At 38.2% G+C, this 27,747-nt stretch overlaps 4 protein-coding genes across 8 annotated transcripts; 3 read left to right on the forward strand and 1 right to left on the reverse strand.

Annotated features, from left to right (window-relative positions):
• Window positions 1–1,803: 1,803 nt before the first annotated feature.
• On the reverse strand, window positions 1,804–18,252 carry LOC135621474 (putative GTP diphosphokinase RSH1, chloroplastic). 4 transcript variants are annotated; one of them, XM_065123454.1, is made up of 24 exons: window positions 17,951–18,252; window positions 17,638–17,843; window positions 13,618–13,797; window positions 10,782–10,847; window positions 10,531–10,623; window positions 10,260–10,391; window positions 10,082–10,183; window positions 9,922–9,999; window positions 9,770–9,841; window positions 7,588–7,695; window positions 7,363–7,460; window positions 5,521–5,581; window positions 5,349–5,411; window positions 5,219–5,275; window positions 5,038–5,139; window positions 4,742–4,897; window positions 4,492–4,623; window positions 4,322–4,408; window positions 4,173–4,244; window positions 3,215–3,301; window positions 2,680–3,136; window positions 2,464–2,525; window positions 2,308–2,376; window positions 1,804–2,235 (listed from the first exon to the last, which is right to left on the reverse strand). In XM_065123454.1, exons 1-24 carry the CDS (start codon window positions 17,973–17,975, stop codon window positions 2,137–2,139), a joined length of 2,664 nt encoding a protein of 887 aa, XP_064979526.1. In that variant the 5' UTR covers window positions 17,976–18,252; the 3' UTR covers window positions 1,804–2,136. The 4 variants fall into 4 exon arrangements, with proteins under 4 accessions (XP_064979526.1, XP_064979523.1, XP_064979517.1 ...); XM_065123451.1 differs by having other exon boundaries at window positions 17,647–17,861; XM_065123445.1 differs by having other exon boundaries at window positions 17,638–17,861.
• A 2,878-nt stretch (window positions 18,253–21,130) lies between these two features.
• On the forward strand, window positions 21,131–22,364 carry LOC135680115 (uncharacterized). Its single transcript, XM_065194104.1, has 3 exons — window positions 21,131–21,298; window positions 21,400–21,677; window positions 21,776–22,364. The coding sequence occupies exons 1-3, from the start codon at window positions 21,149–21,151 to the stop codon at window positions 22,116–22,118; spliced, it is 771 nt and encodes a 256-aa protein (XP_065050176.1). The 5' UTR covers window positions 21,131–21,148; the 3' UTR covers window positions 22,119–22,364.
• Window positions 22,365–24,234: 1,870 nt separating this feature from the next.
• Window positions 24,235–26,316, forward strand: LOC103987144 (protein trichome birefringence-like 33). Of its 2 annotated transcripts, none has more exons than XM_009405358.3 (6): window positions 24,235–24,425; window positions 24,489–24,705; window positions 24,796–24,967; window positions 25,045–25,244; window positions 25,524–25,688; window positions 25,758–26,316. In XM_009405358.3, the coding sequence occupies exons 1-6, from the start codon at window positions 24,245–24,247 to the stop codon at window positions 26,095–26,097; spliced, it is 1,275 nt and encodes a 424-aa protein (XP_009403633.2). In that variant the 5' UTR covers window positions 24,235–24,244; the 3' UTR covers window positions 26,098–26,316. The 2 variants fall into 2 exon arrangements, with proteins under 2 accessions (XP_009403633.2, XP_018681629.2); XM_018826084.2 differs by having other exon boundaries at window positions 25,764–26,316.
• A 92-nt stretch (window positions 26,317–26,408) lies between these two features.
• LOC103989520 (uncharacterized) lies at window positions 26,409–27,356 on the forward strand. The gene has a single exon (XM_009408391.3). The coding sequence runs from the start codon at window positions 26,537–26,539 to the stop codon at window positions 27,155–27,157; it is 621 nt and encodes a 206-aa protein (XP_009406666.2). The 5' UTR covers window positions 26,409–26,536; the 3' UTR covers window positions 27,158–27,356.
• The last annotated feature ends 391 nt before the right edge of the window (window positions 27,357–27,747 follow it).

The raw sequence follows: 27,747 nt of genomic DNA on the forward strand, positions 1-27,747 counted from the left end.
CGCTCCTCAACAACTACATCGATGCTGACGCAAATGTAAAGCGGATGAAGGATCGCTCGGTATTTGCATTGACATCGACATAGATGCAGATCGATGTTGTTTTGCATCTATTTCTGCGTCGATGTTGATGTAGATATCAAACGACATTATGCATCTACATTTACGTCGGTGTCGACATAGTTGTCGAGTGGTGTCGACGCAGATGCAAAACATTGGCATCTGCGTTGTCGTCTTCTTTCTCTCCTTTTGTCTCATCTCTTGTCGTTGCTCTCTCTCCTCATCCACAATAACCACCCGTGGCCACCAATGACGTTGTCGTCCGTCACCACTAACGTCATCCGCCACCATCCAAAACGTAAATGAGACATTGAAATTATTTTTTTACCTATTGTTTTCGTATTTTCGTCAGTAAAACCGATAATGTTAAGATAAATAGAGTTAGATATTTTACTTTCATAAAATTTTTAATATAAATTTTTAAAATTTAAGGATCAAAAAGACTAAAGAAGTCTAATTACTACTTAGCCTCGTATAAGATAGAGGCCGCAGCCCTTTAGAAGCTGTTGGTAGATCACAACCTTCTTAAGTCGCAGGCTTCCCGGCAAAACCTGCAACTTCCTCATCTCTTCTTCCATAGTAGCAGTTGGTTTCTCTTCAGCGGTGAGAAGAGGAGAGAAGAAGAAGAGACGACGAGGGGAAAAAGATAAGACAGCAAGTGGCAGCATCACGTTCGATATGCTTTCTTCTCGATCGGAGCCTCCAGGAGAGTCTGAGAGAGATCAACTAACGTCAAACGCTGTTGCACCTTCTCCGACGATCATCAGCAATAAGAAGACGTCCGGCCTTCTTCGCCGACGAGACCAACAACCCCTCAGGCTTTTCTATCGACTTAAGAGCCTGTGTTCTTGCCCAGAAGGGGAGAGGAAGCAAGGGCGGCGCTACTGCGCTGTTTCCAACAACTACCGAGTTTGTTCAGCTTTCCGATTGGATGCCGAAGCTATTCCCTCCGCGGGCAACATCTTCTTCAATATCTCCCAACAGCCTCGGCCCCATTGAGAAGCTATCATCCCCCCTTCGCTCAAGAACTCTTTAGTCTTCTTTAGGTAATTTTAATTCTTTGTCGAGTATATTAATATTTTCTTTCAAAGCTATATTTATTATAATAAAAGTATAACTGTTTCTGTCAAAACATTTCAAAGTAATTATAAATTATCCCGCATTAGTTATCTTTAACATCTCGATCCTATTGAAATCCATATTTACGAAAATAAAATATTTAATCTTATTTTTTTTATATCATTAATTTTATTGATAAAAATATCATACATAATCAATGATAAACTCTAGTGTATTTTCATCAATAGAGTTAATGACGTGAGAAGAAACAAAATTAACTTTTAAAAATATAAAAATTGAAATACTAAAGATAATTAATTATAGGAGATAATTTATAATTAACTATTTAAAAAATAATATCGGATCGATGAATCGTCAAACTAAAATCCAATATAGACCATTAAGCCCCATAAGATTGAGAGATGCTTTGATAATGACAATGGAACGACAATCCAGAAGAACGCCCAGAAACTATCAAGGTTGCTTATCACTTAATAAAAGAACACAACAATCCAGAAAGATAATGATAATCCAATCAATCAATGGAAATAAGATCATGTGCTGTGTCAAAAGAACCCCTGCAAGTGCGCATTATTCATAGGTGGCAGTGAGGCATTCCTCGAAGCACAACCTGCACAGCTCGATGATTTCAAACATATTTCTCATAAGTTAAGCTCACAGATGACGGACTCAAATCAAAAGGATGATTTCATTCTATACTTATTCTATGACTTCATCAACTGTTAAAGCAAATGAAATATCAGCTTATTCCATCCTGCTTACAATAACAAGGCTCAAAATATGATCGTGTCTTGTTTTATACTCTTTAACCTATGTACATGTTGCTGATCAACAGGCTAACTCAACCATCTGCTCATTTTTATTTGTATCGGTTTCAACAAATAAATCCAAAACCTCTTCGACTCTATCTACGCTCTACAACCTCGTTACAAAATTAGTGCTGAGAAATACATTTCGTTCACTGATTACCATTATAACATTGCTGAGCTCCTGCAGTATTCACAAAAAATTGTGGTCGTCCATCGGACTGGACCAGCTACAGCCAGCAGACCAACCCAAAACACCAAGGATCACATCCACACTCGAACATGCATTCACCTATAATCGCTTTATGAATAAGAAACAACATATACGGTTAGAAAAGAAAGAATTAAGATGAGCAAATCATACCAGGTTGTCCGGTGTTCCTTCAAAATGAAACAACATTACACCCATACCCCTTCTTCTGTCAATTTCTGCCTGTTTTATAGAAACCTGAAGGTTAAGGCTGAAAATGCAACCATAAATCACAGAACTAAAGTCATAAAATGTTTGATTATCACTAACCACACAAGAGCATATCCTAATCCCAACAGCCGTCAGCGCTGATGAAACTTCAGCCATCATACCTGGAATGGTGTAAATGAATTAGAAAGTACAGAATATATTTGCACCTAGAACATGGAAGTTGCATGATTCTAGATAGGCTTTCATCTTGACAATAGAGAACAAACTTTTCAGGTTGCATATCACCACGGATGGAGAGTGACAATAAATTGTTACCTTTGCGATCGATACATACTACACAAAACCACATAATTGAATTGCCTTCAACATGGTGCCACAATGCAATTTTGCCTGCTTTCCAGCTTTCTAAACCAGGTAACACCTCTTTATATGTAGGAATCTTTCCATATATAAACTCAGTAAAAGCATCATCTCTGGTCATTGGATTGCCATTGATCTTCATACACATTGTCTGCACAATCTTGTTGTACTTTCCATTGATTTTAGGCAAGTCACTAGTGTTCCGAACTGGTAAAAGGTCATGCTTTCTCTCTGTGGAAGTTGATTCCGTGGCAATCGCAAGCATCTTTTCCCATATGGATTTTCTTTTGTTCGGTGAAGACCTGGAAAACGTCTGTTCATATTCACCCCCATCCTTGAGATCGGCAACAAAATCGTTAACCGTATCTGCAGTTATTTCAGTTGCAGCAAGTGCAGCTTGCTCCCTCAAAAACTGATAGAAGACAAAGCTTCATGAAATAACCAGACAACCAAAAATATTCAATAACAGTAAAATTTAAATGACTCCTACTTTCATGATTTTGTGTCTGGCACTTCGAGTCTTTGCATGCTGCAGCCATTGCTGATGCCTTTGGAAAGCTGATTTGCTTGATAAAGCCTGACAAAAGATTAAATTACATTGAACTAATGAAATATGGCCAGTCAGAGACTTGAAACTTTGAAGAATGGCTTGATTAACTATAACTATCACTGGGGAATCAAGTCAAGGATTTATGTAAGGTGCTAAAGTGTGGAGAAGACCAATGTAAGAAATCAGCCGAAGGACTCTAAATTAGTGATAATAAGCAAAAGACCATTCAGCTCAGTTTCAATTAAGGCAACAAGTCCAACTAATAACATTGTGAACAACAATGCTTTTCTCTATATTATCATAATTTTATACTTTGTAAAATTTAGACACAAGTATAAGAACCATTTAAACAAATTGTATGAAGTATTAGGGGGTCAATCTTATATTTGACATGTCTTAGACCTTTATATAAATGATCTTATCATAAAAATCATACATTAATATCAGCTAGGAAGACTGTACAAGTATCCTGACATGTTTTAAGGATCAGGTAAGTTTCGGTGTTTAACATGGATTGCCACAGATGCGGTACAGCAAGCATTTTGCAGTATCTGAGCTTCATAATTACATATCCTAAAACTAATAATGTGGAGAGAACTGCAGGAATTGCAATGTGTAAATAGCATAATAAATACCATAGTTGGGTCCACAGTACGTTGTCTCAGAAGAACATTTTGCCCAAGTAATTTATTAGTATGCAACCATAAACCTCCAAGTTTCATCACCATCTTAAAAATCATCTACTAAGTATTTGAGAGAGGTAAGGATAATGAAGAAAAAGTATTTACTTGATGCAACTATTATAATTACAAATAAATGCTTGTTTTCTGGAAAACAACCAACAAGAAAAATAGATATATAACACAAACATTTTAAGAAAAGGGTTCCAATTACTGACATTGTAGGTGATTATCTCGACAACTTCGGCATTGGCAAGGATATGCATGGGTGAAACAAGATTACCATTGACCTGGAAAGAGGGAAGAATTTCAACATCAAATTTCATTAGCAATGTCAAGGTCTAACCACAAATTTTTAATGGTGTACCTTCGCTGCGACCATATTGTTTCCAATATCAGTGTGAATCATATAAGCATAATCAATCACAGTTGCACCCTTAGGGAGGTTTTTAATCTACAGTAACAAATATCAAGTAATTGTAGAATATGAGGCTGCACAGTTGTTGCTAAAACAAAACTACTCCTTAATTGGCCCACCTCTCCTTTTGGCGTAAAAACAAACACCCGACTACCCAACAGGTCTCGCATGACAGTATCAACAAATTCCCTAGAGCTCATGTTACCAACAAACTCCTGCTGCCATTCTCTGATAGCATTGAGCCAACCAATCTGGAAAGTGTACAAAATATATTTTTCAAAAGAAATAGATTCACAAAGTACCAAAATAATACCATAAGGTGACTACTTGAATGCCCTCCTATACAACAAGCAAAAATAGCTTGCATACCCTGAGAGCAAAATCAGTATTGTTCAAGCAAGTGGTCTTTCCTTTTGAATTTCTCCCACCAGGTATTTCTTTCCCTACCAAACCAGGAACTACTCTTCCACTGTAATGAGCAGCTATACCTCTTTCAGCTATTAAATCCATGTCCTCTGTTCTTATCTGTCAATTTAAAAGTACAGAAACAAGTTATACTCTCAAGGCGATTAACTAGAAATACCATAGAGAGAACATTTATACACTGTAAACTTTCCACATCAAATTTCCCATGCAGTTATGAAGAACATGTGCTTTGAAATAACCTGAACCTCCAAATGGAACATGCTCTCATAAAGAAAGGGCATCACTGTGGTATGGAGGCTTTGGTAGCCATTGGGTTTTGGAGTAGCAATATAATCTTTGATCTGTCATGTATGAAATTCAGTTTATCAAACACTACAGCTGTGATAATTTCTTTTGAAAATGCAGCTAAGCGGAACTCACAGCTCGAGGTATGGGGGTCCAGATTTCATGAACAAGGCCAAGAACATGGTAGCATATCTAAATATTAAAAGAAAATAATAAGCATTGGTCACAAAATAATGGCATGCTATGAACACATGTGATTTGCCACCTGTTGTGCACTACAGAGAGGTCCAACTCCATTGCAGGTTTTCGGTTTTATAATAATTCGGAGCTGGTAATAAACAACTAGAGTTAGCATTTGGAAAATCAGACCAGACTATGATACATAATAATGAAGATCAGTCTAAATTTATTTAAGCTGCTAAGGCATTTATTCGGACCTGTGCAATTTGGTTGATCTCGTGAATTGACCTCTTCGATTTCAGCACAGCTTTGTACACACTATCATATGCTCAAAAAATAAATCATCAGTCACATGAACGAATGATAAGAACAATCAAAATCCCCATAATAGCAACACTGCTGAAGAAAATAATTAGCAATGATGTACTTTCAGTAGTTTAACTACAAAATAAAGGATACTATACAAGATAAAAGATTGATCAGAAGGGAAGATTACATAAAATATCAGTGTCAGTGCCATAGGATAGCATGTAGTTGGTTAAAGATCCTTGACTCTTTAATATAGGTTGGAAGGCATATGTCAATCTTAATTTATATCAGTCATTACAAAATCAACCCATTCAGAAATGAGAAAGCTTAACACTTTTGCAAGACAGTATTAGCCAAAAAGTTGCATCCAACAACACCTGAAATCTAGGGTCTCCTCCCACAAAGTTGTGTTGGCCGATGGGTCTTTTCAAGCACTGAACTAGCGTGGTTTAATATCTTAAAGATAATGCATGGAAACCAGAGAAGGCGAAACAACGAAAGAAGCTAGAAAGGAGATTTCAGACTCTGAAAAGGTAAGTATTTTGGCTATTACTTATAATTGATGGCTTTTGTTCCTATTCTTTGTTTTTATCAGTTTCATTTTGTTGAATCACCTAGAAGGAAGAGTGATTCTTTAAAATATGCTGGCAGCACAGTATACTAGCTGCTGGCCAAAACAGGGAGTACCACCGAGACTAACAAACTTGGTTTTTAGTCTGACCTTTTGAAGAGCTGGCAATAGTTGCACTAAGGCTAAATGAATCAAGAGTGTAGATCTTGAACTTATTCTTTTATAAAGATGAATTTGCCAATCCTTAACTTTACTATTAAGGAGACTACTGTAACTTTGTATGTGCCAAAAAGTGGCTATCTCTAATGAAATTTTGACCTGCTTGAATAAGTCTTTAAACCTTGTGGAAGGTTATAGAAAATGATTCTTCAACTTCTATTACTGTTAATTTCTAAGCATGAATAAGATAAGATGCAAGGACACAATCTCAATTCTCAACATCTTGTCATGGAAACCTAGCTTTCAACCTTCTAAGAGGCAATTCAAATCTTGACGAAAACACTAACTAGAATGACACTTGACTTTTTCAGGAGGCACAATTTTACATACTACTGTGCCCAATCTTTGCTAAAGCCTAAAAGCCTAAAACAAAGAACAAATGGAGACATGCACAAGACTTCAGTAGCCTACAGCTACAACCATAGACTAAAGCATTTTAAGCTATGCTGGAAAGTTCAGCTCCAACATGCCAATAAGTTATTTGGGTTACTATTAATGACATCAGAGTATATCTGTGGGTTTTGTGAAAGATAGCTTCTTCTTGCCTTCATAGATACCCAAGTAGTCCATCATCTGGAAGAAACAATTGATAATCTCTTCAAGATTGACTGGCCTACTATTAGTAAATTAGGTTTTAATCATTTTGGACTATATAGTCAAAATCAACTTCACATAATATACCAGAGAGTTATGAGATATGGAATGAGCACATGAGGCTACATCTGATCATCTTTCCTCCTCGATTCTCAAAACAAATGAAAATATGCATTGGAACTCATTCATTAAGATGCAACTATATTTGATACAGTGCACATTCAAACATAAATTGAATATCAAATTATTTATGTATTTAACAATGAGTTTACTTGTAAAATCACTTTATATAATCTTCCTCATCTCCACCTGAATATTCTATCTGTCTGCCAATTTGTGTGATAAGTGATCAAAGTAGATAACTCAAATATTAGAAGTAGACCAAGACTGAAGTCTTTGTATTGACCTGTACAGCTCTTTACAGACAGACCGCACTTCTGTTTTCACTGAAACAAGATCCAAAAATTGGTCCTCTTCGAGTCTTTGCCTTAAGATCTTCTTAGCCTATCAAGAATGAGTGTTGAAATAATTTTCCCTTTACAAACATAAAGGTTTATGATACCAAATAATTGCAATATTAAATAATAAATTATTATTTAAGTCATATTTAATTAAGATGAAAAAAAATTACCTCATCTAGTTCTTTCTCATAATCTCTATAAAGATCTTCAACTCTTTTCTTAAGCTCCGCGAAGTCACTAGGATTTGTATACAGGAAAGACAGATATTCTAGTTCTGACTGCAAAAAATATGACAGTTAAAGTTGTAACAATCAGAACAAGGATTTAAAAATAAGAGTCTGACAGCCTGAGTCATAAAATCAATCAAATGCACAAACAACTTTCCCAAATTATCTCCAGGCCTGAAAGAAATCAATGCGAACATGATTTCCATGCATCCATGTAATCAGCTTTAGCCCAGGCTGCTTCCTACTGGATGGTATTTGCTGGTCCAAGCCTAAACTGGCACACAGAAAATGGTTTTTCACTTAGCCAAGTTACCATCAGATAACCAGCAGAAACTGAGCTTACAGTCCAGTTTCTGCCATTATCGGGCCTGAACCAAGTGGTAAGCCGATCCCAGTTCAAGAATTTAAATGGCTTTATTCCCTCTTTCCTGTCCACGCTCACTTTCCCTCATTCCCTCTATAATTGTCACCCATTCCTTCTCAATTCCCATACAATCTCTCTCAAACTCACTTGAATCTTCAAAGGGATGCTTAATTTCAACAATAAGGCTGAATCTCAAAATCCAAACCGAATTTTCTCCCAAATTAGGTATATCTGAATCTAATTGTCTAATATAATCAATGATAAGACCATGACTTCTATCACGTTACTACATCAGTGGCAGACGATTTACCGATATCGGATGCTGTGGGAGTAGTCTTATACATCAGTCCTTCAAATGTACCTTATTGATCCATAGTGGAGTCGCATCAAGGGCGATGAACTATCTCTCATGGACTCACTACAATCATTTTGGTGGTAGAAGCTATAATTTCAGGTATATTATTGTATTTTACATAAAATATATCATGTTCAAAAGTTTTGTATATATGTATCTTTAGATATGGTTTTTAATCCATATTTGAAATATGGTTTGATTCATATTAATTGTTTCCTAGACCAAATAACTTATTTTAATCTTTTTTATTATATGTGATTAAAAAATCAAGAAAAACCCTAAAGCAGGATTTCTGTTTGTCTGACTTTTCCAAACTGTGTCAGTATGTTGATGCTTACCGAAGCCACGCCAGTCTTAAGGACTGATATGGGTGCAGCATTAAAAATTGAAACCATGCTTGCACTATTCTGAAAGTAGTACTGTAGACAAAATCTTACATGTTGTAGCTGTTAAAGGAGTCATTTATAGTTACACAATGGCGCATTCTGGAGAAACCTGGGTTGCTCCCATGGATGCTCATGTTATAACCAAAAGGTGGTAACTCCTGAAGACATGCATATTCTTCAAGACAAACAAGAACACAAGCCAAAGCAAAATTTCAAGATCAATTTTGAAATAAATTATAAATAATTTACCCAACAAGGACCACCTCTCTTCGATAAGGCAAGCTATTTTAACTGACTGATGGAATTCTTAGCCTAATGGGGATCCATGTTAGTTTTTGAAGTCTTTTGATATGATCAGACTAGAGTCTGAAGGATCTAAGTGAAATGCAGTTTGAACAACCTGGAACTGTAGATGCATATTATAATGCTCTCGTTCGTGATTTTCAGGAATCATATTGTTCGCCACTTACAGCTGAACTGCAATATGTCACAGCCATGAAGCCTCTTACTACATGTAAGGATTGGCATTTTGGAGAACAGTCGAGATACAATCAATGATCTACAATATTTCATAAGTAGATATTTATATCAATACTTTTCCTACATTTAAATGCATAATTAAACATAATTTTAATACCCAAGAATAAGAAGTAGGATGTACTCCAGTGCGGTGTACCTTCTACATTGATACCAAAGATATAAAAGAAAGGTTTCTCTTATTCTAGTGACAACTAAATCAACACTGCCCATCTTGTGTTTCTATGAGTTAGTACCTAAGCTTGTGCGGATCTTTCACTTGGATCTTATTCATTGGTTTTAACCCACTATCACTGATGTCTACTTAACCCAGAAAGATATTATCCCAGAACAATGTTTTTTCATGTAATTTTACATGTATATTATTGTAATTTCTACAGAAAGATATTATGGATGTTCATAGAAGGGGATGGTCAAAGCAAGATAACAAGATATATAAGCACAAGAGTATGCAAGTTCTGCAAAAAATTCCAGTAGACATACCTTAATTTGGTACATCCCTAAAAGCTTTGCTAAAGGTGCAAACACTTGAAGTGTCTCTAAGGCAATGCTGGACTGCAAACAAAATGAAACTCAATATTGGAAACAACAAAGTCACTCTGAAAGGAGCAACAATTAATTGAAAAAAGAAAAACCTGCTTATGTGGAGGCATGTGGGATAGAGTACGCATATTATGTAAACGATCAGCCAATTTGACAATTATAACACGAACCTATCAGAAGCATTGCTTCATTAATATCCATCGAATGCAATAAAGTCAAAAAGGATGATTCATATATGCATGATGTGAGCACCTCTTCTGTCATTGCAAGAAACATCTGCCTCAAGTCATCAGCTTTTACATCTTGAACTGAACTATCTGCACTTTTGCACTTTAGTTTTCCCAGCTTGGACACCTAACTCAGTAAATAACGCAAAAACTTAAATCAAGAGTTTGATGTTGTAATCTACATGGCTACAGTGATCTTCTACCTTGGTCTCTCCCTCCACAATGTGTCGTACGGTAGCACCAAATTCCTTCTCTATCCTATCAAATGTAACTAATTTTGTATCTTCAACAGTATCATGTAATAAACCAGCAGCAATGGATTCCCAATCCAGTTCCTACATAAAATCAATGCAATGTCAAACAGCTAAGGTCCTGATGATATTTAGTGAAAATCAAAGGACACAACTGGCTGTGGAATAAATTTCATGATGACTACTTAAAGCTTAAATGTGTTTCCCCAGCTATATTACTTACAAGTTCTCCAAGTATCCGTGCAACTTCAACAGGATGAATAATGAAGGGTTCCCCGCTTCGCCGTTTCTGCCCATCATGTGCTTCAAACGCAAGCTGCACTGACCAAATAAGAATGTTTACATGTGAACTTCCCTACATTCTGAATATGTTCTGGAAACAGAGAAATTCATGCTAAAACCAAAACAAAATAGCACTGCAACATCTGCAAAGGGGTAGCACTTGAAGTAGCAAACATAGTTCTTAGTGGTTACCTTCAAAGCATCATGCACTAACTTCAGTTCCTCTTGTGCAAGATAAGAAATAGTTGGTTTCAGGTCCTGGTTTCATAAAAAAAAAAAGGTGGAAATTCAACTTCAAAAACCAGTAATTATGCTGACATACAAATACTAAAAGCTACTGACAACATACAAATACTAATACCACATATTTTACCAGAAAGAGAACAAATTAGAAGAGAAACTGGTTATTTTTTTTAATATTGCTTGATAGGTGGACAAATTTTGCTTTTCCTTTGCAAGAAAAAACCTTCAGATAGGACTTCAAGATGAAGGCCAAAGAATATTATTTTGTAAAATTGTTGTCAGGCAAGAAAACAAAAGGCACTTCTATATCAGTAGTTATACTCCCCCAATAAGTATCCAAATAGTATACATATGATAAGTAGAAGAAATTATCAAAATCACGTACTCCCTTTTTATCTAACTTAAAAAGGGCAAAAATGAGGACATGAGAAGATCAGAATCAAGTAAAATTGCTTGGTCTCAGAAATAAATGCAGAATAAGTGTAGAGAGGGTGTTTCTACGGTTTATGAGATGAGGAAGTTCGCTGGATTCCTGTTGCCTAAATTGTGCCCTAAAATTTAGGGTCTTACAGAAACCAAACAACATGACAGAACAAGCTGTGGTTCCTAATGTCTTTCACCACAGTTTGTGCTGAGTATTTTTATAGCCCTTGATTGACCACACAAAAAGTCCTTGTAAAAATTACGAAATGGAATCATTAATGAAAGTATAGCTAACAAAAATACCAAACTGTCAGCAAGTGCCTGTTCTGAAAAACATAAAAGAACTGGAAACCGGTGTGGTGAATGCACAAGTCATTATCAAGCATAAAGAAAGTCCAAAGATAATTTGCATCTTGTATTTATGACCTACAAACATTGGTTACAGAACACTTGAGAATCATTCATTTCTTGAATTCTTCACAGACCACCAAGTGAGTTGACTCTTCCTGGTTGATCTATTTTGAGGACCACATTTCCATGGCAAGTCCTCTGACAGTTGGTGGCTTGCACCAACTGTGCCAGCATAGGCATGCCAGCAGAAATATTAAAATATAAGGGAGGCAGATATCTCAGCTATCAAATACATATTATGCCATGGACACAGTAACACTGAATCAGTGACCATGTTTCATTTACAATTGGATGATGCAATCAGGTTGTGCCCAAGGCACTCACCACTGTGGTCTTGTAGACCATGATGATACAAGACAGACGACAGTGAGTAGGATAAGAAACTCTTAAGTTCTAGTCCAGTTAAACTATAGTTATTTGCACCTGTTAGAATCATTTAGTTGGACAGAATTAAAACAGACCAAAGCAATCACACCAAACAGTGAAGTTTAACAATCAAGCCAACAAGTAAATACAAGGTATATTGAGTGCTGGCATCATGTTCAAATAGTATGCATCAGCAGGTAAAGCAGTAACTTAAATCATTAGCAGGGACAACTACGACATACATGTTAGTCAAAATGACACAAAATGAGAGTACCAATTTCACTCCTTTTTATGACCTTTGTGGAGCTAAAATTCTTACATTGTAAAAACTAATGGTCTGATTCATTTCATCTACCATCCTGGTCAGCACCATTTAATTGGCATTTTTATAACCTGATGTACCAAGATAACAGACATTATTCTATTATCTAGCTCTCTTTTTCTTACAATGAAGAAACATAATGGCATAGACATTCAACTTGTAGTCCACCATTAGTTGTGATATCTATGACCATTGGCAGCAATTGTCAGATCAACAACATTGTAGCATTCAAGTCAACTATCAACTTCATGGAACTCTAGACAACAATTGAATTGTGATATCTATGACCAACAATTTAAGCTTAACTGTTGTTCAGATCAACACCATTGTAGCATTCAACTTCTATCCTATATCAGCTTAACAAACTTTTCTAATTAAAGATATAGTCCTTTTCGTCATCATTATTGATCAAACACTTAAGCTATTGACAATAGACCTAATTCACATTTCCCTAATTCATGAACTACCAAAGCAGTCGTTGTCACTTTAGTTTTCCTTAATCTTAGTGAACTTGTCTAGTATCATTTAAGCCTATAGGACAAAATACACATTAGTGTCCTTGCAAACATTTGTTCAGGTGCAACTAAAACAATACCCCACAAAGGATAGCTAATAGTAATCTAAACCAAGATCTGCAATTTCGTACCGTACCGGAGTTTCGACGTTCGCTCAGTACGGTACGAAACTGTATACCGAGCGGTATACCGTTCGATATACCGCTCGGTATATATTATATTATATTATATTATATTATATATATATATATATATATAAGATTATATATATTTATATATTTTTTTATTTAAAAGGCGACGTCGCATCGCCTCGGCGACGTCACCTCATATATATATATATATATATATATATATATATATTATTTTATTTTTTTCGTTCCGCCCAGTAGCAGGCGGTCCGCGTACCGGTATATCGTTGGACCGGTACGTACTGCCCGTACCGGACGGTATCATTCGGTATTGCCTACCTTGATCTAAACTCTAAAGTATGAGGGCCATACCAAATGAAAAAAACGACTTGTCGTTTTTTGCTGACAAGAAAATGCAAATCACACATGGATGAAAAATAAACAACATAATAAATAACAATATAATATAAATTCCTGACTAAAAAAAAATCTTTCAGTAGACTCATTACAAATATTCCTGTCATAAATTTTAACATGAATAATCACATATGAATCATAAGCAAGTTTTAATGTCATCATTCAGATAAACAAAGGAAGAACATGATAAGTTTGTTCAATACCTCCCACAATGAATCAGGAGAAATGCTATCAGAGAAGCTCGAATTTGATGAAGCACAACCAAGCCTCCATTTTTGGCTTGTTTGAAGAGTAATATGTGATCTAGAAAACCATTCATATACTGAAAAATCAACAGAGTTGGTACATCCCAACTGTCCCTCATTAAGGTCTTCAGATCTAACCTATATAACCAATATAGAAACATATTACTAGAAATCAACATAACTAGTTTGGAAGACTAATTGAAGCAAAATTATCAAATAGATACTAGAAATCAATGCGAAAATGCATTGCCAATTGCAGCATTAAACAATTGTCATATATCTTTCTCAGTTAAAAAATAGTGTAGGCCAAGTGTAGATCTTGATATTGAATTGAAGCTATTGGCTTACTTTACATTGTTAATAATTAGAAAGATACAACTGATGAATGTTTTCAATAAAATAAATGAGACCATGCAAGAGAGAGGCATGACCATTGCTTGCTCTATAAATCAGGTCATATGTGAAGTTCCAGATGTCAAGCATCTGATGCCTTAGTCTCCACATAAGCCAACAATAGAATGCCCTTCATTTATTTTTCCGCATAAATAAAGAAGCTTCTTTGGATGGTGTATTAAAGAAAAATTTTCAATATCATAGCAATTCTCTGGATGGTATAAGCAAATAAGCTGCTTTCGATGTACATATGCTTCTCTCCAAAAAGAGGGTAAGTACAAAATGACTGAGATCATATTCCTCATGTCCATATTGGTGACCATCTACAATGGTTAATGGTATGACTAGTTATAAGATAAGAGACATCATAAAATAAGTACCTTTTTTGCTCTCTCTCTCTCCCTCTCTATTATCTATCTATCTATCTATCTCTTCCTCTGACACACACACAAAAGCTTAACTCAAAATTCCAGGACTACAACACAGCTCTTAGAATAACAGTTATATGACTGTATACCATCCATAGTAATAATTTTATACAAACAAATGCCAAATATGATCTCAATTGCTCTTTTGAAAGAAATAAAATCAAGCAAACCAAAAGTGGAAGAAACTTTTGGTGGCACCAATTATTTGACATAAACTTTTCCCCTTACGTGGAGAACATTTGTCATTAGTTTTTTATATAAACATCTATTAACAATATAAGCATAGGTCACATCGTTTTTTATGAATAAGTACATTTTGACAACTTAATGCAAAGTTATTGGAGGGAAAAGCTGCTAGTCTTGAAATTTGTAGACTAAGAAAAACCATATATTTCTCGAGACTATATTTACAACACTAAACAAGTTCAACTACTTTAACAATTCATGGATGTATCCAACTTGCATTTGCTCTCTACCTGATTATCTTAAAGGAACCAAAAAAGAATAGCATAACAAGTATAGTTGGGTCCATCTGATTAGGAATCGATCAAGTTACTTGTACCACAGGTCTAGATGGCCCATAACTTGCAAGAGTTCTGCAATCAATCAAGATGAGATGATTTTAAACAAAGGATGTTAAACAAATAAACAAATAGACTACCAGCCACAACAGTCAATCTAAGAGTCAAGTACTTTGAACTATGAGTTTGTGTTTATGAGTCAAGTAACATTAAACATGTGTACCAAAGGTTTGGCCTTGCATCTTGAAAATTAAGATATCATATTTGTTACTTTACAACTTTTAGAATGCAAAACAATTTGACTCTCCAAAACACAAATGTTGTCAATGTATAAATAATAACTTGAGTTTTTTTTGTAGATTAATAACTTAGAGTTAAATCTAAGAACATAAAACCACAAAGACCAGACAAATAAGCATCATAAGGAAACTGTGGTCTTAAGGAAAAGAGAGTTTAAAGTGCAACTATATTCCAGACAAGCCAGGACAGAAATAAACACCCCTGTATCCCACAGCATATCGGACAAATAAGTGTCATACACATTTCTATTGTCAGCAAATAAGTTACCCAGTTAGTAAATGGCTTGAACTTTGCCTCAAATAATAGATATACTTCTTAATCAGCTCTGTCATATCACAAGCATACAAAATACCTTGGATCTAGCAAATATTTAGGCAAGCCAAATGTTGCTCAAGCTTGCTTGCAACTAAAAATATTTGTCAGAGAAGCAATAAGTGATAGGGCCATCAAGTGAGGAACATGATAAGTAAAAGGGAGTTCACAGTCCTGATGTAAGCACTGGAAAATAACTCCTTGCAGTGAAGATCCAGGGAAAGTAGCAATTTATATTTTGCCATACAACAACAAATGATTAGAACTAGTAGGAATTTAAAGAAGAATCACTAATTATAACTTGTTTATCGTACATATTTATTAGATGATTTGTACAGGATTCATACAATGAAGAGTTTGATTGTTAGTTATAACTTATAAACACAAGAGCATCAGCAATTATACCGTATGGAGAAAGTTCTTGAGAGGTATAAAAGAAGTTTCAAAGGAAGATTTCAGATGCAACAGAATGCTATCTGTCTAAAATATGTTTGAACATGTCATTAGAAGATATAATAAGAAAGAACTAACAAATTCTCCATGTAAATTTAAGAGCAAGAACATATCAAAGGAAAATGTGTTCCGGAAAATGAACCTTGTAGTTGAAAATTTGGATGAACTTAAAAAAAAAATTGAAGGTTTATTTATGCTTGAAGAAAGAACAGAAGCACAGTAAGACTACATACACAGCAACAAACTCACAAGTGCCTAACACCATGACATGACCTTAATTACCTATAAGCTGAGAGAACCATTCTCCAATTGAAGGAAAATTTCAAGATATCAAAATATTCAGAGGGTCCAATCATGCAATTAGTATGGTCAGTTTGATTGACTCACGACAAGATTTCAAGAATTGAGTCCTGATACATATGTCAGAAAGGAAACATGACCTAATATATCTTGATTAAAAACACTATCTACACTAAAGAAAGAATCTAAAAATCTAGTATTGTGATATCCCAAAATAGTCCCATATTGGGGGCAGGTTATGCTTACTATAGTATGTCATCATTCCCACCTGAAAGAACATCTTATAATTTTCTGGAGGGATAAGACCGACATAATTTTGAGTCAGGATCATGGCATATATAGTATATAATACATATCACGTCTTTGGGATAAGAGCTTGAACTTGGATAGTTACAATTGAGTATCGAGAACTAATTGCTTGTGGTGTCCGAGCCATGTTGAGACCTATTGCACCCTAATGGATCTCCAAGCCAACAGGATAGGAAACATAAATGACATCCAAAGTGCCTCCAAAATACCACATAATCAGTGAGGGATAGCACTGGTCAAGAGAAATTCTATGTGGTTTGCACAGGAACGTCAAGTATTTAAGTGCAAGAAACAAAATTGGTCAAACTAAGAAGGTATAGGTCAGCATGGTTCCAATATCAACTGGTATGATAAAAAAACATTTAAAGTTCAAAAATGATAACACACCAGAGTACCAGAATCAAATCAGAGCAATGCATAATGAGAGGTATGACCAATGTACCCTAGGTTTTATTCTTTGGTGGGGTTATAGATTGAGATGGTATGTGATTCACTATCCACCCTAAAATGAGGTCATCTTCAGTGTGCCTTATTGGATGGAACGGTTCATCCATGCAAATCACTACAAGTAAGCAAGATGCTCTTCCAAACAAAATTTGCCACCAAACCCCCTGGGGCAGTTTGGCACAACATTTTGGAGCTTTGAGACTTAACTTTTCCCAAGGTAAAGCCTTTTTAACAGGTATCTTCAGCACGAAAAGAACTAATATCACCAATCAATGCTGAATAATAATCTGACCACCAGTCCTGATCAACTTTAATCAATTCTAGAACATAGCAAATTCAAAGATGCAATCTTTTTCAGTTATTCAAAACCAACGATTTCCAAGGTTGAAAAGTGAACTGTAAACCACTGCCTACCTTGCCAAGACCAAACAAAACCGACACCTTGCAAAAGCTAGGTCCACAACATTCCAACTCCGCAGGTTTCCAAAAGAAAAAAAATTCAAGCAACAACGTACCGCATTCACCTGGCACAACCAGCGCTTTCTCCTCACCCTAACCTTCTCATCACGATGGTAAGCCGAGCACCGCGGCAAGGTAGTGCTGGCGAGAGAACCAGTAAGAACCCTCGGCGCCTTCCAGGCACAAGAGAGCACGCTGCACTCGTACCACCCGCCGCCTTCTCCTTTATAGAGCTTGCAGAGGTTCGCGCACTCCACGGACACTGCGCAGTCAATCCCACCTAATCCAATTCAAAACCCTATCTACCAAAGCAACACCAAACTCCCCCCAAAACGAAGAGAAAACTATCCGAAATGGAAAGAAACCCACCCGAACTCGACGGGGAAGAAGCCATCTCCCACCTGAATCGCGGAATGGAGAAATCTCATCGACCCCTAGAGATCGAAACTCCCGCGACCACTGACGGCGACGAAAGAAGAAGAGAACTCACGGAAGAGAACCAACGATAGGCTCAAACTAAAACCGCCTCGATCACGACAAATGAATTCCAATCTTCGGTGCTAATTGGGAGAAATCCGATGGGAGATCAGCGTTGGAAACGGAAAGATGGACCACGGAAGAAGGGAGAGGAGAGGATATTACGAGGACGGGCGGCCACACGAAGTCCGCAGCTTTACGAAGATTTTTAGTTCAATTCTGTTCACCCTTTTCTCTCTCAGATTAATAAATGAATTTACATTATTACCCTCGCTAATTTCTTTTATGTTTTCTAAATTTCATATTCTGCACATATATCTTTGAAATGCCACCACAAATTCCTACATCTTCTCATATATATATATATATATATATATATATATATATATATATATATATATATATATATATATATATATATATATATATATATATATATATATATATATATATATATATATATATATATATATATATCTTCTTATTTTCCTTATTTCCAATACCTTTTTCTTGTTTCATGGAATAAAGAACAACGCTCTGTCCTATGCGATTTCCACTACATTTTGTATTAATAAATTTTATAATTGTTTATAAAATAATATAATTTTAACTCCCCTTTAATTTTGGACTACACGAGGAACAAATTAATTTTCCAGCAATTAATGTGAAAATAGGAGGGGATTAAATAGGTATTAGGACATGATTTGTGGGGGCAAATAAGGAATTACAAGAGGGCGAGGTGGAGGCGACCAAAACATCTCGTCTCGCTGGTTTGCCTCTCCTCTCGTAGTGCTATTGCTTCGGGGCCTCGGGGCACAACCACGGGCCAAACCCGAGCCACTCGATTTCTGCTGCACTGACGTAAATGCCCCTCCATTATTTCATAAATGGCGTAGGGGGCGGCATATTCCCAGAACCGATTGAGCCCACGAGCGGGGTGTGGTGGGGGAGTTTCTGACCGTTTGATCTCGATCCAAAGGCTAATCACGCTCCGGGCCGTCACGCACGCGGCGTCAGGCTAGGTGGGTTGGTAGAAATGATGGGCTACACGTGATCTCCACGTGTTCCGGTGTTGGGGTCGGCCATCAGCGGACCACGCGCCGCTCACGTGACAGGGATAAGATAGTAATAAACAGGAATTTAAATATATTTGATGGAGACTAAAAGATTAATAGTGTTCAAATCTTTTTAAAGTTCAGATGATCTACTTAGTAATTGATTGAATGAAATAAAAAATTTATATCAAAAATATTACATGGATTAATTGAAAATAATAAAATCGAATGGATTGGAATCCCACCAATTTCGTATTTTTTTTATTATTATCGTATATAAATGTCCTTATTTTAAGCACTCTCATTTTCAATATAAAAATTACTTTAATATAGTGCAAGAATTTCATGCAGCATTTTTGTGATAATTCGATTACAATCTTAACAACAAAGATTATGGAAGATATCAAAAAACAAAATAGCCTATGAGCAATAAACTAAGTTAGATTGCTTCGATTATTGATGTGGATGATCAAAGAATATTCTCTTTATTCCTTTGTTCTCCTTTCACGTATGATGGCATCTTCTATATACCTCCAATGAGAAATTGTTAAAATATAATTCTTAGAATATAAAATATTTAATCTGGATTAAAATCTAAAATTATCATAATACTTCCAATATAATAAAGTTCAGTAGCTCTGCATATCAATACTAGAGGTCATGTCATTATATAGACGAAAGTAATGATCTAGAAAGAATATTATGATAATCTATTAATAATAATATAGGAAAAAAATCTCTAATATATCTTAAGTTTTAGACTACATAATCTAACAATAACAACGAAGAAAAAAAACATAATATACTAATAATAACATAGGAAAAAAAACCAAAATGTCAACATGTCACAATAACAACATAGAAAAAACCATAATCTACTAATAATAAAATATAAAAAACCATACTGTATATTAGATTATGTCTAATGCATTAATGACAAAAAAAAATTAAGATGAAATCTAAGTGGAAGATCCTATCTTCAAGTCTTATTCATGCTGTGTAGTAAGTATATATAATGAACATCTTCATCAATTCAGGTTTTGCATTTTGGATTTAAGTTAATCTGTCACTGACATATACTGATTAAGCTTTCTAGATGAAAATATAATGATAGAAGATTTAAAATGGCATACCTTAAAGTGTGGAGTGCCCTATTACTGTGAAGAACACACGATTGCTGAGATTGGACCACCTTCTACCTATTGATTCCTTGGTACATTTTTGTTGTGTGTAAATAAGATACCTTCAGATATATAAGGTATTTCAAATATATATATATATATTTTTTTTTATCTTAGGCGAACATGTGTGTAAATAAAATGTTCGTAGATATTTTTTTTTTTTATCTAGGATTGATAATTTATATATAAATAAGGCATTTTAGAATGTATCGAACGGTTCAGATTTTTTTTATCTTAATTATTTTTTTTTATCGTTCAGATTTTTTTTATTTTTTAGAATTTTTTTATGTTGTGCATGAGTATGAAAAAACTTTATGTAATTTTTATTTTTTTATTTGACATAAGTGATGTAATCATGTGGTGATAAAAGAAAATTTCATCCACAATTAAAATGTTAATTGGATCAATAATACCTTACCAACTAGTTTAGCTTATACTTTGTATTTAAAATATTTTTATCGTGAGTGAAAATTACTTAATAATATTTTATTTTCTTTAAATTATCAAACTAGTCATCCGACCTTATGCTTCCAACCTTTCCTTGTAATTGTTCTTTCCTTGGGCCGTAGTTGATCGCTTCTTCTCGCCCCAACCTTTCCTTGCAATTGTTTTGCCTTGCATGCCTAGTCGTTGCCATCCCAACGTAGATGTGTGTGTGCATGGGTCATGGGAAGGAAAAGCTCGGGCATCTCCATTCACCACGCAACACAGCCAGCTGATCCAGGAAGCAAAGCCGCGCATGGATTCCTCCCTTCTTCTCCCCGCCCAAGCTTTCTCAGAGCAGAGCCACCGAGGTCCCCGCCGGGTTCTATATCTCCCCGTGCTGGTCCCCTTCCGGCCGAACCACGCGCGCCATGGCCATCACCCACAACGACCTGTCCATGAGGACGCACTGGCGCAGTGAAATTAGCGGTCGCGTCGCTCTCTTCCTCGTGGTCCTCTCCGTCCTCTGCGGCCTCGTCAGCTTCGTCCTCTGCCTCGCCGCCGAGGCCTCGCGGTCCGAGGTAGCCGTCCATGTCCATCACCCCACTGCTTGCAGCGGCTAGCCCATTAGTTGCTCGGACTACGTGCGATTCATGCATGGCGGCGTTTATTCCACGTGCAGGCCACATGGTACCTGTTGAGCAACCAGGGCGACGGCAGCAAGTCGTACCAGTGCGTCTACACCGGCAGCGGGCGGACGCCGCTGGCCTGCGCCGTCTGCGCGTTCCTGCTGCTCGCAGCCGCCATGTTCGCCGAGCATGCCTACATGCTGGTGGCGGCCACCTCTCCCGAGCTTCCGGCACTGGCGGCTTGGTCGTCGCTCCCAGATGATCCCCGCACGTCGTCGTCGGCCGCTAGAACTCTTACATGGCGAGCCTGCTGCCTCTTCCTCACGACTTGGTAAGCTCTCCTGCCTTATACGACGGCATCAACTGATTCGTCCGTTCTTGAGCTCGAGGACTACTCTGATTTGCTCCCTGCAACTCACTGGAGCGCAGGATCTGCTTTGCCATTGCGGCGGTGCTGCTGATCATCGGCATCGGCGTGGAGTCGGGCCACATAAGCCAGTGGAGGAACCCGAAGACGGATTGCCATGTGATCAGGACAGGGCTATTCGCAGCGGCTGGAATCCTCGGGCTGATCACCGTCCTCCTCGGAGTCGGGTTGTACCTTACGGCGCTGCAAACGCAGAGGCTGCACCAGGAAGAGGAGAACATGCGCCGAGGCATCACTCAGGCAACTCGCCCACACCAGTTTCCTCCGCCAAGCGCACCGCAAGCAGCGCACACCACACAAGGAGGGGAGCCCGCCGCCATTAACAAGACTTCGACCTCTGCGTGAGGTTTCAGTTGACCTCAAGTCACTGTGATACGCCAACCAATTGCCAATGGTATTTCTTCTGTGTTGTAAATCTTTGCTTAGATCATTTCAGTAAATGATAGGGAAAAATACTCAAAAGGATAATTTCTTTTACGATGAATCAATTATTTTGGATGTTGTATACAAATTAGTGTGATTCAACTATCAAAAGCAATATCCATGTTTGGGCAAATAAAGAAGCAGCCTTAGAATGGCAAGCAAAAACAAGTGGTGGTGTGTTTCTCCTTTAGGATATTGCCATTAGATCAATCTTTTTATTTTTATTTATAATTAAATAATTAATAATTTGGACATCATCATTTTTTTTCTTTTGCTTATCTAAATCAAATGTGTGATGGCATTGCGACTTTTATCACTGTCTAAAATAATTAAACTTAGATTATCTTTCACTTTTAATGTGTGACTAAATCAGAATGTTATGATGATAGCATTTATGGGTTGACTTTGTTGCTTCTTATGTAAATAGATTTTGTTGACTAATAATTATTTTCATCTAATTGCTATAAATTCAGTCAATTTATCTCTCACTTTCAATGTGACTAGTATTATAGTAAGCTGATGATGACCTTTGGCTCTCGTAAGCCAAATACTCTTTCTTTCTTCCTTTTGGTAGTTCTTTAAATAAATAAATATTATTGACTAATAACTATTTTTGTTCTTTGAGTCAACTTAAATCAGGCATCTATGATAAAGATCAAGTTATTTTTCATAAATAATTTTTTTTTCATAGTATAGGTCATTAGACCTATTGACCAAAAATATGTACGATTAAGTTAATAATAATACACACATCAATTTTTTATAAGTCAATTTAAGTTTTCATACACTTCGGATATAAGGCTAAATTGAGAGTTAAAATCTCTTCGATTCTAACATAATTCAAAATTAAAATTTAGTATAATACATATGAGATATAGTTTAGCGTTCGACCCATCCTCATATCACTTATCACGATTTAATAAAATAAAAATAATATCTTAAAATTTTTGTTGAATCTAAACAACTGACTCAAAATATTTAATTCTAAAATAACAATATTAGATGCACCAATCTCAATTTAAAAATCTAAAATAACTCTTCTCCTCATGACACCTTTTTTTGTTGTCCTTCTCACTCCACCATCTCACTGGCCACATTTACTTTTGAGTCTATAGGAGATATCTCTAATAATAATAATAATAATAATACTCAGTTTGAAGAGTCCCAACATAAACTCCTTTTACCTTTTATGTTATTTGATTAATACATAAAATATTGTATTAGTTGTTCCATCTCTATTCGATACCATTATGAAATGAACGAATGATGGTAAGTTGAATCTATTTGAAGCTGAAATGTGACCAGATGAAAGGCATTCATCCTCTTCACAAAGATATCTACTTTTCACTGTTCTATGGCCACATAATAGAGGAAGTTAAGCAAAGACAAGAAGTGTCCAATTCACTCCCTTAGCTTACAAGGAAAGCAATGATCTCTATCTTCATGCACCACCACCACTAGTATCCATTTAGGGGAACACAGGGCCACATCTCCAAACTTTCCATGTACTGCTACCTGCAACCTAATGGATTACAAAGGAGAGGAAAAAAGTTAGAATCAATGAAATGAGGTTATCAAATGATCAGAAGGACCATTCTGTTTTAATAATTCACTTTCATGATTACCATAAAGAGTTCTTATATATGATCTAAAAGATATCGATGATGTCCGAATCAATTCGACGAGGCCGAGAACATGAGATCGTTGCTTGAATATAGTATCGTTAATTTGGTTTAGACTTGTTATTATTTGATTTAGATAAATCAATCGAATTAGATTGATAATTAAGTATTTATGTGGATTAAATACAAAATTTTTAGGATTTAGGATGATCAGACTTCTCATTACTTAGCTTCCACATGTGGAAGTCTTGCGTTGGGTACATCATATATAAAGTGACAATGACAAGCAAACTATATGAGCTAAGGTTTTGGAGTGAATGAGACTCAACCTCTTACGGTGAGACCGGACATGGCTGCCCTACCGCCACTCATCACTGTGTATTTATGGTCACTCTCCACCCACATGCCAACAACATCTCCCACGCCATGAAGCCACATCTCTCCTCCTCCTCCAACTCCTCGATATTCGCCAAGAGGGCTCGGCTCTCTCCTTGCATCTTGACCTTGCTGGCCGTCATGGCGCTCGTCGCAGTCCTCTCCGGCGAGGACTTCATCTTCAGCTTCATCCAGCTCAGCCCGGAGCCGCATCAGTTCCTATCCAGATCCGGTACGTCGTTGAACCGATCCCGGTGGAGCTGCTTACCGCTGACGCTTCTTGTGTTGGATGCAGGGAGTCGCGGAGAGAAGCTGCCGTTTGCCATCGGAGAGATGGAGGGCGACTGCGACATATACCGGGGGAGATGGGTCAGGGACGAGTCGACTCGGCCGCATTACCAGGAATCGGACTGTCCTTACATCCAGCCGCAGCTCACCTGCCAAGAGCATGGGCGACCTGATAAGGAGTACCAGTTCTGGAGATGGCAACCTCGTGACTGCGACCTTCCCAGGTTCCTCGATAGCAGGACATGCATTCTAGTAATCTGCAAGATTTGGAGTTCTTTCTTCTACCTCTTCTAATGTGTTGCGATCTCGCGCAGCTTCAATGCCACACTGATGCTCGAGGCACTTCGAGGAAAGCGGATGATGTTCGTCGGTGATTCCCTGAACAGAGGTCAGTTCACTTCCATGGTCTGTCTTCTCCACTCCGCCATCCCGGACAGTGCCAAATCGATGGAAGTAAATGGTTCACTAACAGTCTTCCGGGCAAAGGTGAAACCATGCGCTAATCCTTCCCTCCACCGCGTCTCTCCAACCTATAACACCATCCTCTCTTCCACTTGGCTCAGGAGTACAACGCAACGATCGAGTTCTACTGGGCACCGTTCCTTCTCGAATCCAACTCCGACGACGCCGTCATCCACAGGATGGCCGACAGGATCGTGAGGAAAGGATCCATCGACAAGCACGGCCAGAACTGGAAAGGAGCGGACGTGTTGGTGTTCAACACGTACCTTTGGTGGATGACTGGCCTCACGATGAAGATCCTGTAGGTTTGCTGACCTCTTCCTCCAGCTTTTTCATGGGCTTGGGAACCGGAATCAAACCGGTTCAATTTTAGAATCAGAATCGAAACCTACGGTTCCAATGCCAGATTAGGTTCGAACCGTTCGTAGATTGAAACCAAAACCGGAACCGGATCTTTAGTTCAATTCAGGAACTGTTGGTTCCGGTTCATTTGATTTAGTTCCGGACCAGTTCGATTCTGATTCGAACCAAAACGTGATTAGAGCTAGAGCGAAGCAGTCATGGTGGGCTAACCTCGCAGGCAAGGACAGGGCTCCTTCAACGACGAAGCGAGGGATATCGTGCAGCCGAGCACAGAGGACGCCTACCGCATGGCGATGAGAAGCATGTTGGAGTGGGTGGACCAAAACATGGATCTAAAGAAGGCGAGGGTGTTCTTCGCCACCATGTCGCCTTCTCATGAAAAGTGAGTGAGTGAGGTCGCTCTAACCTTCGTCCTTTCTTACCTTGCTGATCAATACTGAGAAGCCAACAGGAGCAGAGACTGGGGGGACGAACCCGGAGGCAACTGCTACAACCAGACAACCATGATCGAAGACCCCACGTACTGGGGCTCCGATTGCCGGAAGAGCGTAATGGAGGTGGTCCGAGAAGTGGTCGGCGGAACGAAGCTGCCCATCACAGTCCTCAACATCACCCAACTCTCCAGCTACCGCAAGGACGCCCACACGTCCATCTACAAGAAGCAGTGGGTGCCGCTGACCCCTCAGCAGATCGCCAACCCGGTGAGCTACTCAGACTGCGTCCACTGGTGCTTGCCCGGCCTCCAGGACACCTGGAACGAGCTTCTCTTCACCGAGCTGTTCTACCCTTAACGAGCGATGGCTTCGCCTATCATGCGGCATTCAATTACCTTCGGGAATCTTAAAGTACATCGACGATTGTGGAGGATGGAAACGGGTCTCGGATCCAACTCGAGAATCTATTTTATTATTCGGATACGGGTACACCAATTTCATCAGATCCGTTTCCCAATCTAGCGTTGAACATTGCTTATTATTGAAATTATAAAGAATAATTATTATTAAAATCGAGACACATCGGATTCCTACTTTGGTAGCGAATGGTGCGTTGACAATTTCGAAGTTACTAGTGGATGCAAATGCAGTAGACAAAGATGCCCTCTCGGTCGCCGCTGACCACCGTCCCAAATGTCTGACCGGTCCAAGTCAAACACCGCGGGCTTTCCTATAAAACCAGCCATCGACGACTCTTCCATCCGCCTTTACTCGACTAGTGGTGATCCTGTGATCCATGATGGGCAAAGGACTCTTCCGCACATGCTTCAGCCCCAGCTCTCGTGGCCTGGTGAAGCTGGTATTCTGGGGCGGCACCGCCACGTTCTTGCCGGAGAAGCAGCCCGCCGGGGAGGTCATGTACCGGTTCCCGGACCGCATCGTCTGCCACGCCGATTCTTTCTACATCGGTCTCCCGATCCCGGTTCTTTCTGCCGCCGAAGAGCTTCTCCCCGGCCGGACCTACTTCGTCCTCCCGGCCGACAGATTCCGGCTCGACCAGACCCTGACCGTCGCATCGCTCGCGTCGTTGTCGCCGGTGCCGACGAAGGTGTCGCTCGCAGGAGACGGACAGCGTCCGTTCGCGTACGTGAAGGGCGAGGATGGGAGGACACTCATCAAGGTGCTGCCTGAGTTCATATCTATGGTTATCTGCTCGTCGGGAGAAGGCGGGAGGAGGAGGGGCGGCGATGGCGGGGCGTTATGCAGCACGCCTGAGTTGAAGAGGCACTACGCGCAGCTGGTGGGGTCGAGGGCTCGCCGGCCTTGGTCTCCGGCGCTCGAGATGATATCAGAGAGGAAGAGTCGATCATTGTCGTCGCCCGTCAAGTTGTTGGGGTTGGAGAGGAGGTCGAGCTAATTAAGCCTGTGTTTCCTTCCTCTGTAAATATTAGAGGAGATATATGATCAAGTTCTTTTCATGCTTGATATTGAGGTTTTCTGGAACACCTATGACCAATGTAAAGATTGATACATGCCCGTACCCGAGTCTGAGAATTGCTCGGGCTGGCTTACTTGTTTGGCTTTCATGAAGTTACAATAGCGTTGGCTTGTTAGAATTCTTTTGTTGTGACTGACTTCCGTCACCATCGAAGAATGGTGTGTACTAAAAGATGCTGGTGAAATGCGTGTGCTGTTTACAGGTCGTCGTTATCCGAAGCCATAGTGGACTATAAGTTTAGGTTGACCATGTACGACCAGATGAGTGATTCCAAGAGCAAGTTGCCGAGACTGACCCATATATTTCAAATGATATATACATCGTCGACCAATTCCTGGAGAAAGTGTCGCCTACTGACTTATGTTCTTAGACAAAAATGGCATTCATCAACATCTGAAGATTTTTGTCGAAAGTTGGTTTAAAGAAATGAAGAATATAGTTGAAGAATCATTCTATATATTTCTTGATTATTATTTAGCAATAAGGCTTTTCAATTCCTTATTGGTCTA

This window comes from Musa acuminata, chromosome BXJ1-1 (genome assembly GCF_036884655.1).
Source record: "Musa acuminata AAA Group cultivar baxijiao chromosome BXJ1-1, Cavendish_Baxijiao_AAA, whole genome shotgun sequence".
Classification (NCBI taxonomy): Eukaryota; Viridiplantae; Streptophyta; class Magnoliopsida; order Zingiberales; family Musaceae; genus Musa; species Musa acuminata.